Raw genomic sequence first — 20,261 nt, 5'->3', positions numbered from 1 at the left:
ATAATTATACCCTTCTGACTTGCTAACTTGAAAGGTTATAAAGAAAGCAGATGCATCTGCCACCCCATATTGTCTCTCTTTGTTTCCCTTGCGAAAAGACATGGCTTCATTTTACTTCTTCATTTTGCACCTATCTTTCTTTTCCCTCTTTCTTCATTGCTCTCCTTATAATATCATCCAAGGTGCTACCCATGAAAATCCCAAAGCTTTTTATAACTGCACAAGGAACACCACTTCTGCTTCCTACAGCGTGGCTTACCGTTCTAACGTCAAAACACTCCTAGATTGGCTCTCCTCCAATGCCACTAACCATGACAGATTCTACAGCACCACAGTTGCCAGTGGACACACAGCAAACACTGCCTATGGTAGCTTCCTTTGTACCAGAGGCTTCCCTAAACTCTGCCAACAATGCGTGACAGAAGCTGCCAAACTTCTATCATCACTTTGCACCATTGCAAAAGAGGCTATTATATGGTACGAAGCGTGCTATGTGCGCTACTCTGATAGTTCTTTCTTCTCCGCTGTGGAGGAAAGTCCTAAACTCTCCTTTACGAATGATCAGGACTATAAGGGTCCGGTTGAGCGCTTCAACGTTATTGTGTGGGATATGCTGAGCGATTTGAGAAATGAGGCAGCAAGTGCTTCTGATAAATGCGCTGTTAAGTCTGTGAATATCTCAGATAACCAAAAGTCTTATGGCTATGTTTGGTGCCTACCATACCTGTCCAAAGACAAGTGCAGATGGTGTCTTAGCGAAGCCATAGCAAACAATCCAAACGGTTGCTGCACAGGAAAATCTGGTGCAACAGTAATATTTCCCAGTTGTGGTATTAGATACGAATTATATCCATTCCTTTTGGTACATAATAGTTGGGTGTCTCCTCCACCACTTCTCAACAGTCCTCCTCCTTTTGCTTCACCAGGTTAGGTAGCTAATAGCTATGATTTTCTCTGGAAATCCGTTTCCTCATCTATTAACAGAAAAATAGAGAAAATTCTGGAAGTGTTAATTATATGATGTAACAGCTATATTGAGTTGTTTAGAACGTAGGGTGTCTTAGATCATTACCATTATCACAATTTTGTGACTGTTTCATACACTAGACATGAGATAAGTTAGGGAATCTGACAAAACAAAGGGGTTTATTGGAGAAACACACAGATGAGATATGAACCCAATCATACACCCAATCATAATGAGATATGAACCCAATCATGTAAGAGATTGATACCACTCTTTACTCAAAATCTTAAGTTAATAGATTAATGAGTACTCTTTACCCAAAACCTTAAATTAATGGATTAATATGAGCCTTATACTTTACTTTCTCATTTCTATATAAGATGGTACTTATACTCACACTTAGATTCCAACGATACGTTACTATCAACCAATGACTGTCACGTGACAAGGATATATCTACAACACCTTGAGAAACCATCGGTTGTATGATAACCAGGGACTTGGAAATATATATTCATTGTGCCTTTTATTGTCAGCCAGGCTCTTTTCTTCCATTTCATCACTCCAGAGCAATATCAGTCATGAGAAATATATTGTTTTAGTTGCGTGATAAACAGTACTTCTTGCTGCAAGAAATCATTTAAGGTATTAATATTCTTGCAGGGAAAAGAAAACAGAGGACACTAACAATAATTGTGACGGTTCCAATTGTTGTTTCACTGGTGCTTTTATCCTTGGGTTGCGGCTGTGTTCTACGAAGGAAAGAATCAAAGAATCAACACGATATTCTCAAAGAAAGCTGTAATGTAGAAAAAATACACTTGTTTTTTTTTTTCATAACCTCAAGAAGCACTTTCTTTAGCTAAATAACTGAATTGAAGTTTCTTTGCCGTAGTTGGAAATGACAGTACCTCTTTGGAGTCCTTGCGATTTGAATTAGTCAAAATTGAAGCTGCAACAAATAGATTCGCTAAAGAAAACATGATAGGCAAAGGCGGATTTGGAGAGGTTTACAGGGTAAATATTTACCGAGTTCCAAGTTAAAAGATAATAGTTGTATACTTATTTTCCAAACTAACGGTATATTTTTCAGGGTATTTTTTCAGATGGAAAAGAAATAGCTGTGAAGAGGCTTACTGGAAGCTCTCGGCAGGGTGCAGTAGAGTTTAAAAATGAAGTTCAAGTTATAGCTAAGCTTCAACATAGAAATTTAGTAAGATTACTCGGATTTTGCTTGGAAGACGATGAAAAGATACTCATTTATGAGTATGTACCAAACAAGAGTCTTGATTATTTTTTATTAGGTATGATACTCTAAACTATTATAAACTAAAGATATTTGGATGATAATGACTTTTATAGTTAATTCTAATCTGAAATCAACACTGATCATTCTATAAAATTTGACTTTATTTCTAGATATCAAGAAGCGAAGATTGCTATCGTGGGCTGAACGACTGAATATTATAAAAGGAATAGCACGAGGAATTTTATATCTGCATGAAGATTCTTGTTTAAAAATAATACACCGTGATCTAAAACCCAGTAATGTTTTATTAGATAGTAATATGAATCCAAAAATTTCTGACTTTGGAATGGCTAGAATTGTTGCCGGAGATGAGATCGAAGCAAGTACGGGCAGAATTGTAGGAACATAGTAAGATGGATTCTATTTCATTCACTTAATATGTTATGATTTAGCTGACAAACATTATCATTGTTATTGAGTAACACATTTTGTCATGTTTTATATACAGTGGTTACATGTCTCCAGAATACGCTATGCATGGACAATTTTCGGTGAAATCTGATGTATTTAGTTTTGGTGTTATGGTTCTGGAAATTATTAATGGAAAGAGGAAAGGTTGCTCGTCTGAACCAGAGGTTATTGATGACATCCGCAGACATGTAAGTAGGAAATTTATTCTATTTATATTTAGTGAATAGAAAAAAAATATGGGATTGAGAGTTTGATTTGATTGATTGAGATATGGGAATTGTAGGCTTGGACAAAATGGAGAAAGGAAACAGCACTAGAAGTGTTGGATCCTGAGATAGAAGGAGCTTATTGTGGTGAAGAAGTGATGAAATGTATCCACATCGGTTTGCTGTGTGTTCAAGAAGATCCAAACGATAGGCCTACAATGGCAAGAGTTGTGCTTTATCTCAATAACCCTTCAATTGACTTGCCTTCCCCTCATGAACCAGGATATTTTAAGCATAACAGGCAACAAGTCAACATCACCACCGATAAAGAATTCGATAATGTCAGTGATTCCGTCAACGAAATTTCTCTAACTAAATTCTTTCCTCGATAACACAATGCTAAGAGTCTTTGCTGTCTTATTTGTTGCTTGTGCTAAACAGAATTCAACCATAGGCATTAAGTTGTAACAAATCCATCAAAACATTTACATTTTCTAATAGACAAGTTTAGAAAATTGCTACAGTAAAACTTCAATTTTGGTACTGACTTCTTCAGATATTCATCATAAATCTCAAAATTTGAATTTGGGCATCACTGAGTTCTTCAAAAATTCATCATAATTAGAATTCGAACATTAGTCTTGAGTTTTCATAATAATAAAATTCAGAATTTTGTAAATAGGTAGTATAAAATGGTCCATTTGACCCTGCTGTAACTCTTTATGCATTAATTTATGTTATTCCCTTTATTGAAATCATGTTGCGGCCAATTTGAGAGGAAATAATATAGTTTTGTGGATTTTTTTTTCCTCTTTTATGTATTGTTCATTTTTATCAAATGTAGGATTCTAACTCAAAAATTGACATTTTATTTTGACAAACTGGAATTATTTTATATAGATAGATATTTTATTATAACGTGAACTGGAATTATTTTATATAGATAGATATAAATTGACATTTTATTTTGACAAACTATTATAAGTTGGGAGTCAGTGGAAGCATATAAAATCATTAAACATGGTAGACTCATGTAAAAGTTGGGAGTTCATAAATTCATTCATATTGATTTAGTGTGTTAAAAAAATCCAAATGTTAAAACAATTATTTCACATCTTAACAGATTCACTACAATAGCCGTCTCCACAAGAATAATAGAAAATGTCGGGTTGTAAGGCTTCTAAATTTAATTGGGATGGCGCTGTTATAACATAAATATGGAGCTGTTATAATTTTTATAAACCTAAAGTTACGCCAGAACAATTTTTCAAAGTTGTAAGTATTCTGATCATATATAGTTAAATGAAGTTTCAGTCCATCATTCTTCGTTGGCAAGATTTTAGGAGATTTCAATTTTAGCTCAGCAAATTAAACGCATTTTTTATTAGTTGGTCAGGAAAGTATCACTTTAGAGGGATTGCAATTCGATTTAACTACAATTAAAGCAGCAACAAATAATTTTTCGCTCGCGCAGAAGATTGGCAAAGGTGGATTTGGAGAAGTTTATAAGGTAAAAACGAATTATTTATTTTTAGATTAAATTTGTTTTTAACCATTAAATTTTGATACAAAATTAAAATTCGTTTTTTTTTCAAACTTTGATAGAATTTGATTTTCAAATTTTAAAAACGAATAAATACTAAATTTCTTTGTGATTCTTGAGATTATTACAGGAAAAAAGAATATAAAGTTTTATGAATCATTCGATGATGGAGAAGGCATAATTGGTTATGTGAGTGCCATAATCTACACTTTTATATATATATATATATAACAAATTTAATTTTGTATAATGAGATGTTTTAGTATTAATATTACTCTTGATAAACTATTGCAGGTTTGGAAACATTGGAATGATCATGAACCATTAAGCATCTTGGACTCATACATTAAAGAAAGTTATTCAGCAATGGAAGTTCTTAAATGCATTCACATTAGTTCAAGAAAATCCAAACGAGAGACCTACAATGCCAACAATTATTTCATATCTTAACAATCACTCACTTGAATTGCCATCTCCACTGGAACCCACATACTTTGGCTCTGGCAACATTTGCGACCCTAAAAGTGAGCCCACGCAGAAAGACTTGAACAGTTTTTTATTCAAAACATGTAAGGAAGCGGTAGATGAGGCAGCCGAATCTCCTATTGGTCTGAAGAAGTATGCCACAAGGGAAGCAAGGATGTCAGGGTTTCAGACCCTTTACTGTCAAGCTGAATGCACACCTGATCTTTCACCCATGACTGCAGAAAATGTTTAAATTATCTTATGCCGGCTGCTCAAGACAACAGCTGTCTACCTAGGTTTCGTTTGTCAAGCTGTAGCTTGAGGTGCGAAGTCTACCCTTTCTATCGCCCAAGTACTGCTCCCGCACCTCCTGAACCTGTCCTGGTTCCTGATTCTTCCAACACAGATTCCCAGAATCCTCTTTATCTTTCCCACAACTGTTCCAGTTCCAGCAACAAAGCCATGATCACCGCCGACAGCGCTTTTCTGTTCCAACTCCACCACCAAAACCCGTTTCTACAACACCACCGTCGACACGGTGAGTGGCCTCTTCATGTGTCGGGGGACCTTTCTCCTGATCTATGTCGACTGTGTGTCTTAGATGCAACCAAACTAATAGCCTCCCAGTGCCGCTCTTCCAAAGAGGCCGTTATATGGTACAATAACTGCTTTCTTCGCTATTCCCTCCACACTGGAAACGAGTCCTACCTATCACCGCTTCAATGTAGAAAATACTTCCGCCCCCAATCTGCACCAAAGATTCTTCATTTGGACTTTGGCCAAGGCTTTATATGAAGCACAGATCGATACTGGGGGACCTTTTAAGAATTATGGAACAAAGGAAGCAAAACTTAATGATCACCAAAGCCTATATACTCTTGCTCGGTGCACGCCAAATATAGATGGTTTCTCATGCCAAGTCTGTCTAGACAGAATTTTCAAGAACGAAATTCCATGGTGTTGTTTGGCGAGTCCAGTGGGGAAAGTATTTTATCCTAGCTGCTATATGATGTTTGGATTGTCCCCTGCTAACACCACTGATCACGAAATTCAAGCCAAAGCTCCTGCTACAGGTAATCTTATGATTCAATCAATATTTGCATAAGTAATCACTTAATTCGTATACTCCCCTGCTACCAGAAATAATATCAAGTCTACTCTAAGATATTTTCTTTTTTCAAAATGTCATTTTAACTATTCTAAAAACAATTCAACTCTCAGCAGTATAAATTGATTAACAATAAATCATTAACAAAATGAAAATGAACAATATATAATTCTTATTCTTTCCAACAGAATAATCACGATTATTTTCTTTTTAATATAATTAGTCATTAACTATGGTTTGATTTTGAATACATTAACTGTTTTAATTATTTGATATGTGGACATTTGATTCTATTAAAAACACCGCAACAGAAAACAATATTATTGATGCCGCTATTATTTATTATGAATCGTTAACTAGATGCCTGAATTAATGAGGCGTGTTAATTCGTTGGAAATAATAAAGGTAGGTCAAGAACAATTATCTTAATTCTTGTCTTTGTGGCTCTCTCGGTGGTACTCCTTTCGCTTTGCTGCTATTTAAGACGGAGAAAGGCAAGAAAAAGTACCTATAACACTCTTCTCAGAAAAATTTGTAAGTATTGTGAATATGATTGTAACAAAAATTCCATCTGTAACTATTTACATGTGAGTTCTGAAGAACTAATTTAACAATATTTTGGTATATATATAGTTGGTCATGAAAGTGTCACTTTAAAGGGCTTGCAATTTGATTTGAATATAGTCAAAGCAGCAACGAATAATTTTTCCCATGAAAATAAGATTGGCAAAGGTGGATTTGGAGAAGTTTACAAGGTAAGCAAATGTGATAATTTTTTTTTAATTTATTCCTGTATCCTGTTTTCATACAAATAAAATTATGGTTTATACAATTTTTAAGGGTATTCTGTCTTATGGACGACAAGTAGCTATCAAAAGGCTTTCAAGATGTTCCAAGCAAGGTTCAATAGAGTTCAAAAATGAAGTTTTATTAATAGCCAAGTTATTGGATTTTGCTTAGAAGAGCAGGAAAAGATTTTGATTTATGAATATATGTCGAAAGGAAGTCTTGATTATCTTTTATTTGGTTAGATATCTTTTACCTTAAACTTTTTAATTAGTCAAAGTTATTTAAATATTATGTGTTTTTCTAAATAGCTATAATTATTTTTTCTTCTTCATTCAAAATGTTTTCTTTTTTGCAGATAATACTCAATCACAAAAGTTAAGTTGGTTATGAACGTTACAAAATCATAAAAAGAATTTTTTTAGGAATCTTATACTTACATGATTATTCACGACTTAAAATCATACATCGGGATCTTAAGCCTAGTAATGTTCTATTAGATGAGAATATGAATCCCAAAATATCATACTTTGCCATGGCTAAAATTGTCGATTTAGATCAAGATCGGAAAATACTAATAGAATTGTTGGAACATAGTAAGTTTTTTTCTCTTATATACTTTTTTACTTTCTTGTTTATCTTATTTTTACGAGCTAATTTATAATTTTTCTATAGTGGTTACATGTCACCAGAATATGCTATGCTTGGACAATTTTCTGAAAGGTCAGATGTTTTTAGTTTCGGTGTCATGGTTCTTGAGATTATTATCGGAAAAAGGAATGTGACTGCTTATGAATCACAACATGAATCAGGTACTATTGTGGAAGGCCTCATGGGTTATGTAAGTATGATCCAAAACTTTTTCAATAGCAATTACTCAAATGTATATATATCTATGTACTCACTCACAAATATCCATTTTAATTAAGTTTGGAGACAATGGAAGGACGAAAGATTATTAAGTATCTTGGATTCAAACATAAAGGAAAACTTTTCACAAGAAGAAGTTCTTAAATGTATTCATATTGGTTTATTATGTATTCAAGAAAATCCAAATATTAGACTCACAATGGCAACTATCGTTGCATACCTTAATGGTCAATTACCTGAATTGTCATCTCCACAAGATCCAACACTTTTCATGCGAAACACAGATCATCCGATAATTCCTCAACAAGGATCAAGTTCTAGTCAAAATAACAATAGTTATAACCAGTTCTCTATTAATGAAGTGTCTATAAGTAATTTGTATCCAAGATAATTCATTAATTTATTAATTGAGAGCATTATTTATTTGTATGTTTTCTATGGAGAAAACTATCAATTTATCTTTATAAATATTAATAGACTTTCATTTAACATGATGTTGATTGAGATTAATGTTTTTGATATACTATCTATTCACCTTTTCTATTAAAATCTTAAAATGGTCCAAAAAGATGCAACTATATCCTAAAGATTTATTTTTATATTTACCTGGCTGGCGAAATCCTTTTAATATATTTGTATATATCAATTACATAAGCTCAAATGGTTCTTAATGTAAAAGGTTGAAATTGACTTGAATACTTACTTAAATCAAGCGAAAAGTAAAATTCAATCATTTTTAATCTAATCTCCAATTAACTAACTTCGATCATGTATTCTTCTTCTTTCTCTTTCTATCTTATTTTTCCTAATTTTAAAATATTTTTGTTCATTTCAAAAATAGAAAACGTAAAATCTAAAGACCTAAATACAAACTAACACAAAATTTTACTAAAGAAAAGGATATATATATATATATATATATATATATATATATATATATATATATATATATATATATATATATATATATATATATATATATATAAAGCATTATTTTCTCTAAAAATAGTGGGAAAGGAAATTATGAATGTTTTGATACATTTGATTTGAGGAAGTGCTGCTAAACGTTTCCTTAGTCAAAGGTTGTAGTAATTTACATATCCATAATCTTAAAGTAAGTAATTTAGATACATAAGGAGTTTTATTTATTTGAGTACACATTCAAAATTGTCTTCTTTTAGTTTCATATGATATCTGCGAACCATTGTTTAGTATGACAAGATATATGCAAACCACAAAACCATGAAGGGAAGTGATGATACATAATAAGTTGATTAATATGAAGTGAATAATTTAATTTTAAAAGATAAAATAAATCATCTCTAATATTAATATAAAAAGTAATGATCTAAGGGTGCATGGATAATAAATTATGTATACGCTTGAATAACTAATTTTATTTTTAATAAATGAGATTAATTATTTTATTTACATATTTTTTGAGTCAAAATCTGATTATGAATATACAATTTTATCTTTAAATAGTTTTAATATCATAAGATTTAAGTATAATTTATCGTCCCTACTTTTATAATGATAAGAGTTACTATAATTGTATGTTTAAGAATAGATGATTGTCCACCTCAAAGAATTTAAAAAGTAATTTATTAATTTCCTTTGAAAACTTTTCAAGAGTGTTTAAAAACCAGGCTACATTTTCAAGAATGTAACATGCAAAAGATTCCATTGTTTCATCTCGTGCTTGTAGGGAAGTTAATTAGAATAAGTCGGTGAAAATTTATAGTCGTAATCAACCAACCAAACAAAAGAACAGGTCACGCGCTGTATTAAATATATGTATTTTACGTTTAGCGCATGGTGTCTATCTCTAGAGCCAACTCAACTCTATGAATCAATATCATTTTTATATTTGAGGGGTATTTTTCAAAATCATTGAAAAATAAAAAATTTAAATAATTATATAAATAGGTAAGTTATATTTTAAAGCACATTTTCAATTAAGAAATAAAAAACACCTATGTGTTAATCTATTCTATTTACTTCTTTATAGTTAAAAATCTAAAGGCTTAATATTTTTCATTGACAGAAAATATTAGATAGGTCTTTAATTTTTTTTTCTTAATTGAATCTTTAGTTTTGAAAAATTAATTTAATTAGATCCTGTCTTTAAATTGGTCAACGGCATTAAAAAGACTTTGATCTATGCTGATATTATTATTTTAATTGACATGGCAAGTTGTTAAATACATATAGAGAGTTTTTTTTGACGTGGATTTTTGTTTTTTTGAAATTAAAGAAATAGAGAAAATTAATTAAAGAGAGTTGTTTATGAGAATTAGGGATTTGATTCGTTCTTGCATCGAGACTCGTAAGACCACTATCCCTTCTGCAGCGGCACCACCTTCGTTCTCGCGCCGCACAGCGTTTCTGGCGATGTCGCTAGCGCCACCATTGGTGTTTCCCCTCATCATTCTTCTTCGTTAAGCTTGCATGAGGGAATACCTTCTCTAGTTTTAGATATCTGACACCGATGAGTCTTCTCCGCCAGAGTCACCATTGATGACACCAATCACCTCCACGGTCATCGTAAATTGATACTTGATTAGGTTGGAGATGTGAAAATCGTGATGAAAATGATAAAATTTGGAAAATGTGATTAACTGGATTGTGGTGTTTGGTCATGGCCGATGAGTGCAAAATTTGATGGTTTAGGAAAATCTCAATTTTGTGTGCAAAATCCTAAAATATGTTTTTTTTAATTTTATTCTGTTTTCATTTTCTCGATTATTGTGAAAGAAATATAGATTTGTAGATGGTGAGGAGCGTTGGTCACGATTAGGGTTCACATATTTTTATTTATTTATTTAGACTTATAAAATTGAATTTATTTTGTAAGAGATTAAATTTTTAGAATTTATATTTTATTGTAATTCATTTAAATTTAATTTCTAAAAAAGTTAAATTTATTTATACTAATATTTCATATAATTTAATTTGAATTGTAATTAAGTTTTTTAAATCTAATTTAAGTTTATATTTTATTTTTCTAAAATTAAAAAATGTAAATTATATATGTGGATATATAGTGATATAGAAAAATATACTATAATATTTTTTTAAATAATAACATGATAACTAACATATTTATCAAATTAGGTACAACTAGGTAGAAGAAGTTTGAGGAGGTGCAAAGAGTTTGTCGTGGTGGTGGAGAAAGAAAGGTTCATTTACAGAAATTAAAGATTCAAATGAAGCAAAAAGATTCTAAATAGCTTATTTGAGATTCTCAATGGAGATAGAGACCTCAAAAAGAGTGATTCTCTCTACTCCTCACCAAGTTCATCCTACACCTCTTAATTTTGTTTTAATTTCAATTGTACCCCTATCCCTGACTTTGTTGTGTGAGTGAGCATTGATTTTCTAAAAATGTTAACTCATCCACTCATAAAATTGAAACTTTTCCTTAGCTGCATCTCACTTTAAACCCTACACCCCCTCCTTCTTTCTCCTCTCTGCCGCATCTCATGTGAAACCCTACCCTTGAGTCTTTCTTCTTTCTCCTCTCTACGTCCTCCTCCCTCCTTTTTCACAATTTTTTGAACGTGAGTGCTCTTCCTTCCCCTCTGTTCAGTTTTTTGCTCACTTTTTTCGTGTTGGTGCCTTAGCTCTCTTCCCTCGTTTCTTCAATCGTTGGTGTTGTAGTTGCAGGGTGTCTTCTTCTCGTACATCAACGTCCAGGTTAGTTTGCAGGCCAAACCGCAATGAAACTGCGGTTAATGGCCGCCGCACTTAGAAGTGGGGATATGGTTGCGCCGCAGTTGGATCTGCGTGAGACAGTAACCGCAGGTGGATTTGCGGTTAGTTTTTGGAGGTGCATGGCCGTCGGTGCACTTGGAAGTGCGGATCTGGGTTTTCCGTAGTTCGAACTGCGGCTAAGGCCAACCATAGTTCAATTTGCGGCTATATTTTTCGATTTAGGGTCTCTACGGGATCCTGGACTGTGTTATTTTAGAACTGAAGAAAACAACATAACGGTGCATTGAAGAACTGAAGGAGTGAAAAATGAAAGTTAGAAAAATAACAATGAAGGGGGTGCATGTATAATAATAATGATATTTAGGATTTATACCATTTAGGGTTGTTGAAGATTAGGAAGATTGGTGATGGTTGATAAATCATTAAGTAAATAGGACAAAAATGTAAAATGGAAAGTGTAGGGAGAAGAAGGTGAGGTGTAGGGAGAAGGAGGTGAGATGCCGAGATAACTACTCCCTCAAGAATGATTAAACAAAATCTAAATACTAGTCTAAATTTTACTTTAAATAAAAATAAAAAAATAAAATTTATGTAAGAAATAAAGCTCAACTTATTTTATTATAAATATACAATTTATTAATATTTTAAATAATTTAATACGATGTCAGAAGTCTCCTAGAGTGGAAAAGAAACAGGCATATTCGTACTGAAAATGAAATTTCATTGCATTGAGATGCAATGACAAATTCAACGAGAAATTAAACGCTAGGAGGAAACATAATGTGCATATATTTTTCCAGTAAAATACAATTAAAATTTATATAAAAGATCATGTTAAATGTCTATTTCTTATTCGTTGTTGTAGCATAATTTTACTATATATTTGTAATTTACTGCTTATCAACTTTCAATTCATGTTGGTTTTAATTTTCTGGCTAGTTTTGTAAAACATATTCCTACATAGTTAATGATTTTTTTTACTAAACTATAAGAAAAATTATGTAGAAGTATATTATAAATATACTTTTGGTTTAAATATTTATGTTTAAAATTTTTATTATAAATATAAAATTTATTAATATTTTTTATACAAGTTTCGGTCAGTAAACTTGACCAAATCATCCCCTAACAAATGCTTTTATTGATTGTTCTGCTCTGGGAAGATTATCTAACAGTTTCTTCAAACAAGACATTCATAACAAGAAATTCATGAAAATTTACGTGAGCTTCAAGAGTATTTACGTAGTCTAAGCATTGATGGTGAATGAATATCAATCCCGTGACCAAAATCTAGCGAGGGTACTCCTTGGTAATTGAATTCTCGTTTTCTCAATCTAGACCAGATTTGTTTGTTGATTCGTTTGTTGTTGGCCTTGAACTATTCCCCCATGACATCGTGGCTGGAAGGCTTCTAGTTGTACTGTGGGCATAAAATGCAGGTTCAGAAGGGATGGGAAGACTGAGAGAATCGTTACCGAGCATGAGCATAACGGTCGCCATGGTTGGTCTATTAGTTATGTTTTCTTGAACACAGAGCAAACCAATATGAATGCATCTCATCACTTCATTTAGTGAATTGTTGTTCAATGATGGATCTACAATGTTTACAGCTGTTCCCTCCCTCCAGTTTCTCCATGTCTGCAAATATTTGTTATTTCAGTCTCACTGGTTCCACCAATGTGTTGGCTATGTAATTTTCTAATACATATTTTTTAATGAAAAATAAATAATAAGGAGAAAATAGCACTTACGAAGCTCAGTAGATCTTCAACATTCTCCCCATGACGAAAGCTACTGTTTTTCTGCCCACTTACGATCTCAAGAAGCAGTACACCAAAACTAAAGATATCTGACTTCACCGAAAATTGTCCTTGCGTTATGTACTCCGGTGCCATGTATCCACTGCAAGCCAACGTAGATAGGTTGAATTAGTCAATCTCTCCACCATCACAATTTTTCATTCAGCTTCTAATGATATTCATAACAAAGTTATAATCTTAAGAATTTAGTAACAGTACATGATTATGATTAGGTGACAGTACTTACTAGGTTCCCACAACTCTATCTGTATTTGCGTGAGTTTGATCCAGTAAAACCAGTCTTGCCATGCCAAAATCTGCTATCTTAGGATTCATCTCTTCGTCTAAGAGAATATTGCTTGCTTTGAGATCACGATGTATAATACGCAGAAGAGAATCTTCGTGAAGGTAGAGAAGCCCTCGGCTAATACCTTTTATGATTCTGTATCGCATTGCCCAATCCAACAGTGCTTTCTTGGCTGGATCTGCATACAACCTGAGTTTTAGTGGTACATATACATGTGTGTGTTTATATGTGTGTGTGGGTATCATTAAGACCTACCAAATATGAAATAATCAAGGCTTTTGTTAGGAACAAACTCATAGACGAGTAGCCTTTCTCTTCCTTCCAAGCAGAAACCAAGTAGTCTGACTAAATTTCTGTGCTGAAGCTTGGCCACTAAAAGCACTTCATTCTTAAACTCTGTGTCTCCTTGGCTGGATCCACTTGACAACCTTTTGACCGCAATCATCTGTTCATTGGGGAGCCTACCCTGAAATTACAAATCTCTGTCCGGTTAATGTTTTAGTATGTTTTGATTAAAACACGATGTGTGTCTGAACTCGACAGAGTCATTTACCTTGTAAACAGCTCCAAATCCACCTTCTCCAAGTTTATTAGAATCAGAGAAGTCTTCTGTAGCAACTCGTATTGTCTCGAAGTCAAATTGCAATGACTGAGTAATTTCGATGTCATCATCGTCTTGATTAACTTCACATGGGAAACAAATTTAAAACAGTGAGCTTTTCAAATATGTTATTACACAAGCACAATAGTGCAGTCAGAATTTGAAATCGGGTGGTACAATTTCTGAAACAGAACACAGAGGATACATAAGCCTCTCTTTTTACATTCTCAGCGGCAACTTTACTCATGATTTCAATCATTAAAAAAATCATTTTGTCTGTTTGATAGATTTTAAGTAGTCAAATAGAAATTATCATTTATAGGAAAAAATACTCTAAATTATGATAGATCATATATGCATTAGATACTTGGAACTTGCCTGCTAGAGTTTTTCTTGCCTTCTTCCTCTTTAAATAACTGCAGAGACAAAGGAGGGAAACGACAGCAACAACAACAGTAGAAACAACAACGGCAATGACAATTATTACCGTGTTGTTGCTTCCTGCAAAAAAAAACAAGAGTTTTATGCTGGGTGAGGGAGGCATTTCAAGCATTAAGGATGATAAAATATCAAAAACAAGTACCTTCGGGGGAAGTGTAACTCAGGGGGGAAGTGTAACTCAGAGGGGAAGTGTAACTCAGGGGGGAAGGAGGTGATGGAGATGGTGCTGTTACATCAGGGTCTAATTTAGGCGTTTGATCGTAGAATATATCGTTTCTGAATCTAATATTACAACTTGGTCTAACAATTATACTTCCTATCGCGTTCACACAACACGATGGGATTTTTGAGATAGCCCATTCCAAACATGAACTGCAGTCTAGCTCAGACAAATCAGGGGTGCACTGCACAAGACCATATACGTAAACGGTTTTAAAATTTGATGCAATAGCCCTACCCGTAGCATACTTACGACGAGAGTCACCTGATGCAGCCACAACTGTGAGATTCCTCATTAAGTTGGAGACTGCTTGGATAAAGTAATCCGGTTCCGTTACCTTGTTTCTGTTCTTCAAGTAGGAGCCAGGAGAATATTCCATGACACCGAATATTGGGCGATTAGAATAACGCAATAGGCATTTCCCAATGTTCAACCACAGAAGGGCCTCTTTCTTGTTTGGACAAAGCTGTGTGATTGTGAGTGCAGAATCGTTGAGGCACCCGCGGCACTCGTCTGGCTTAACATCTCCTCTGCACAGCCCAATGGCGTTTACTTTGTCACTGTTTTGACCATATGAGAAGTTGTAGAAACCATAGTTAATTTCTGTGTGGGAAGACAGCGTGGATAGAAGGGTGTTGAGATTGTTTTGATAGGTGCTATTGATTGTATAGTTCCCTTCGTTGTTATCACAGAACTTGATGTTATACTCGGCGCTGGTTCCAGATATTAGACAAGAGAGAAGCAAAGCAAGCATGCAAAAAATGGCAGCCATAGGTATGACTTTAGAATCAAAATTTCAATCTATCATTTCCACTATCATGCCCCTTTATTCTTTTCAAATTTATCAATTTCTTTGAAATTTCTAAACGTGAAATTTGGGTTACTTTTTAAAAGTAGATAATTAACCCAATTCGATATATTGTTTTGTTTTAAATTTGGTGATCAATCGTAACCTGCGACCCCATTTTCTATTAAACATGCATCGATTACTTATATATAAAACTTTTACTTTAAAATAAAAATAAATTTTTAATCATTTCAAACATCCCTAATTGTTAGGATCGTTTCAAGTAGGTCCTCGTATAGTTCCATACTAACACCGTTAAAGGGGTGACACGTGTCAGTTCGTGATTTTCTTGAATTTTTTAATAATATTTTTATTATTTTTATTTTTATTTTTTATTTTATTTCTTATTTTTTTTAAAGTAAAATTTAAAAATGCCACGTGTCAATCTGATAGTGTGCCACGTGACAATGGTAGTGTGACATGGCACTAACAATGCCACGTGTCATTGTCAGGCCAAGTGTCATTGCATTAGTCTCAATTTGGTCCCTGTATTTTTATTGTGTCTCAATTTGATCCATGTATTTTTATTTTGTCTCAATTTAGTCTTAATTTTTCCCTCCTCAAATTCAAACAAAGTTTAAATTGTATATAAATCTTAACAAATATTTTTATTAAAATTGATATTTTTAATAAATATTTTTAACAATATTAAGTTTAATTATATTTATATTTAGTTAATCATATAAATGTTAATTATGTTATTTAAATATACCTATAAGAGTTTAATAAAACAGTGACATAACATGGTGGTGTGAATTTTTCAAACGAGTTAGCTTATTGAACAAATTATTAATGTGAAATTTCACTTTTTTTTTTCAATAAAAAATTGGAGAAAGTTTTCGTGACAACGGTAATTAAAGGTAGTTTCTTCTTTCATGATTTTTCATGGAAACTTTCACTACAAAAATTCACACCAGCATGTTATGTCACTCTTTTTTTAAAACCTTTATAGATATATTTTAATAACATAATTAAAATTTATATGATTAAGTAAATATAAATATAATTAAACTTAATCTTGTTAAAAATATTTATTCAAAATATTAATTTTAATAAAAATATTTGTTAAAATTTATATACAATTTAAATTTTGTTTGAATTTGAGGAGGAAAAAAATTGTTTAATTTTTAAAATTAAGACTAAATTGAGACAAAATAAAAATACAGGGATCAAATTGCAACATAATAAAAATACAGGGATCAAATTGAGACTAATGCAATGACACGTGGCCTGACAATGACATGTGGCACTGTCAGTGTCATGCAGTGCCATGTCACACTACCATTGCCACGTGGCACACTATCAGTTTGACATGTGACATTTTTACATTTTACTTTAAAAAAAATAAAAATAAAATAAAAATTAAAAATAATAAAAATAAAAATATAATTAAAAAATTCAAAAAAACCACGAACTGACACATGTCATCTCCTTTAACGGTGTTAGTATGAAACTAACGGTAAGGTCTAAATTGATTCAATTTTTCACAAGGAACCTAATCAAAAACATTTACAATACAAAGACCTACTTCAGATCCTACAGAAATACAGAAATAGGGATGTTCGAAATGATTAAACCTAAAATAAAAAATAATTTGGAATGAATCACATAAACATATTACTAGAGTGCATAAATGAAACTTCATTGCATTGAGATACAATGACAAATTCAAAGAGAAATTAAATGCTAGGAGTAAACATAACGTGCATACTTTTTTACTGGAAAACTATAAAATACTGAAAAATATATTTTTCCAATAAAATAAAATTAATTTATATAAAAGATCAAGTTAAATGTCTATTTCTTATTCGCTGTTGTAGGATATTTTTACTAAATATTTATAATTTACTGCTTATCAACTTTCAATTCAAGTTGGTTTTAATTTTCTGGTTAGTTTTTGTAAAACATATTCCTAAATAGTTTTTTTTACTAAACTATAAGAAACAATATGTAGAAGTATATTATAAATAAACCTTTTTTTTTAATTTTTATGTTTTAAAATTTTATTATAAATATACAATTTATTAATATTTTATTAATACTTTTGATACATGTTTCTAAACGGGCAAGTAAACTTGACCAAATCATCTCCTAATAAATATGTGCTGATTCATTTTTATTTACATTTTAAGTGGTTTGCGATTTTTAGGTAAAACCTAATCTGATTTGGAACCAATATATATTCAAACATATTTTTAAAAAGTAAACATAAAAAATCAAATAAAATATTTACTTTTAAAATGTAAATAGTGATAACAAAATTCATTTTAATTTTAAATGAAATAATTTAATATACATATTGTAATACTCACATAATATTTTTTCAAATATAACTATTATTTTATAAAATAAATATCTCAATAAATCTAGTTATTAGATCCATTTAAGCTTATTTATACTGTAGCGAAGAATAGGACCAACATGTTTTCTGAATTCCTGTTAGTATTTGACAAGATTTTAAGATAAAAATTCTTATTATCATTAAATCCTAACCAAGATCTAGCATGAAGGGCCTCAAAACCAAGGAAATAATCATTTAGATAACTAAAATAATTCTCTAGTTTAAAAACATATTTAATCCTATTTAATTTAATTATAATTTAATTTAATGTAGCACTTTATCAACATAGGACAACAGGAAGACAAGACAACAGAGACTGAAGAAACTAATTAATACCATTATTTGACACTCCAAGAATCCTATGTAGAATGCTCCTTATTTTATCAGACCACATCTTCTACCGTAAATCCTACATCACACTTTCACATGAATGCAGTATTAGTTGTACAATATATTGTTTAGGACATGAATCATGATCCATATTTTGATTTCATTATTTATCTAAGGACAAGGTACCCAAATAAAAGCATGTCCGTTAGTTGTCTCTCTTTTTTTCCTATGACAAAGAACAAGACATGAAAGCCTAAAGATAGGTACGTATGTCTAGTCTATACGTATTAAATAATTATACCATGCATCAGTATATACGTATTATGCAGCTATCACCACAACTTTCCCCAACCAATAAAAACAGTGATTAAAACTTTAACAGTGCTTATATTCATCATTAACATCATTTATACATTATAAAGAGGGGAGTGAACCTAGAGGACGTCAACCACTCATTCAATTGTCAGAAACCAAAAACGACATAGATGTGTCCCCGGCTGCTTCAACTTGGACTGAGATTAACTAAAAAAAATATAAAGTAGGATAGAGATTCTTTTTATTAAACCCAATATAATGCAATAAACGAGCTCATTTTCTTCTTACAATGTATTCAAATATTTGAGTTTAAATATGCATGTCTTAAATATATTACGAAACAGTGTTTTGTTAAAATATGTTTGAATGAATTTTCTTATAAGCATTTCTATTATACTTTTTAAAATAATATCTGTATTCTGTGTAAGTGAAGAATTGACCCATATTAATATATTTTAACAGTAGGTATATGTATTAAACAGCTATCCCAGAGAATAACCCACTTTCTCTATATATATTTTTTTCTACTTTTGACGTTCATGGTGAGTTACTGTGTTGAAGATTGTGATTGTGTTGATTTGGTATGGTCTCAATGAAGTTGAAGATAAAGATGAAGATATATAGAAGAATCAAACATGTTGAGGGATAAGGATAGAGAGGATAAAAGATGGTGCTCGTTTAGACAGATACAAAAGTTAAAGAAAATGATTTTTCACAGGCAAATAACAGCTAAAGGTTTATGACTTTTCTTCTCTACACCACATGGCCTATCACGTGTGGTTGTTGCAGCATGACAAAATCTCCTTATCCATTCCAATGTTGAGACTTTGATGATCATTAAGAGTGAAAGAGAGTTATTACAGACACTGAATTTGGGGGCGAAGGGGGAAGGAAGAGAAAGAAATAAACCCTGCATCAAGTACTTTGCATCTGCATTGTGGCGAGTGAAAAGCTAAAAACCATAATAATATCATCATTTAAGAGCTCTGACGGAAACACAATGAAAGACAAAAATTGAACAAAAAAAGAAGGACGAAATTGCATCATCACTCCCAAAATTAATGTTGCACCAGAGCACCACTACAAATTTATAACAAGAATGGTACCAATTAATGTTCAGCAGGTCAAAAACACCAAGACAAACCCTAGACGTACCAGGTTTTTATGCACCAACAACTCACTGTTTCTTAACTCTATCTCAAACACCAACTGCATTAAAAAACACCCAGCCGGTCACTGTCACGCAGAACAAATTAATCTCAAAACTCACCTCAAAACCATTTATTGAAGCATATAAACATGCCATTCTAGTGCAAACACTTCGGCAAAACAAACTAGAAACATATCAGTTTACATTTTTTAACAAATTTAACGCTATTCTTTAATTATTACAATTCCAAAAATTACTGCACGTCATCAAGATCATCAATCACAACATGCTCACACCATTCATCCAGTTAGGATTTACATGCTCATCAAATCACAATTTTATTTCACTATGCATAGATCATGTATTGAATACAAGCAGAATTGCAAAATTATATTATAACAACTAAAACATTCTTCCTTTTGTCAAATTTTCTAAAAAATTACAAAGCACTGATAATTTGAAATAAACAATTGTAATAAGTTGATGTTCACTTTGTTTAACTTAAACTTTAAAACCATATATATTTTT

The 20,261-nt window shown here is 31.9% G+C and overlaps 2 protein-coding genes and 1 pseudogene across 2 annotated transcripts; 2 read left to right on the top strand and 1 right to left on the bottom strand.

Moving 5' to 3' along the window:
* LOC108326570 (cysteine-rich receptor-like protein kinase 44) lies at positions 1 to 3,651 on the top strand. Its single transcript, XM_017560141.2, has 7 exons — positions 1 to 926; positions 1,631 to 1,768; positions 1,863 to 1,984; positions 2,061 to 2,271; positions 2,387 to 2,624; positions 2,725 to 2,875; positions 2,971 to 3,651. Exons 1-7 carry the CDS (start codon positions 101 to 103, stop codon positions 3,283 to 3,285), a joined length of 2,001 nt encoding a protein of 666 aa, XP_017415630.1. The 5' UTR covers positions 1 to 100; the 3' UTR covers positions 3,286 to 3,651.
* Positions 3,652 to 3,967: 316 nt separating this feature from the next.
* On the top strand, positions 3,968 to 6,993 carry LOC108324777 (cysteine-rich receptor-like protein kinase 8; annotated as a pseudogene).
* A 5,703-nt stretch (positions 6,994 to 12,696) lies between these two features.
* On the bottom strand, positions 12,697 to 15,522 carry LOC108325194 (cysteine-rich receptor-like protein kinase 26). Its single transcript, XM_052874091.1, is given in 7 exon segments — positions 12,697 to 13,020; positions 13,134 to 13,284; positions 13,429 to 13,736; positions 13,739 to 13,954; positions 14,042 to 14,172; positions 14,468 to 14,565; positions 14,717 to 15,522. Coding segments are annotated over 7 exon segments (2,019 nt in total). The 3' UTR covers positions 12,697 to 12,711.
* Positions 15,523 to 20,261: the final 4,739 nt, after the last annotated feature.

Source organism: Vigna angularis, chromosome 3, assembly GCF_016808095.1.
Source record: "Vigna angularis cultivar LongXiaoDou No.4 chromosome 3, ASM1680809v1, whole genome shotgun sequence".
NCBI lineage: Eukaryota > Viridiplantae > Streptophyta > Magnoliopsida > Fabales > Fabaceae > Vigna > Vigna angularis.
Note: the sequence above shows the minus strand (reverse complement) of the source record. Positions and strands in the feature narration are given on the sequence as shown.

Coding starts and splice junctions, on each gene's coding strand:
- LOC108326570 (XM_017560141.2), top strand. CDS start 101: ATGGCTTCATTTTACTTCTTCATTTTGCACCTATCTTTCTTTTCCCTC. Junction 1,769..1,862: donor CGATATTCTCAAAGAAAGCT/GTAATGTAGAAA, acceptor TCTTTGCCGTAG/TTGGAAATGACAGTACCTCT. Junction 2,625..2,724: donor GGCAGAATTGTAGGAACATA/GTAAGATGGATT, acceptor TTTTATATACAG/TGGTTACATGTCTCCAGAAT.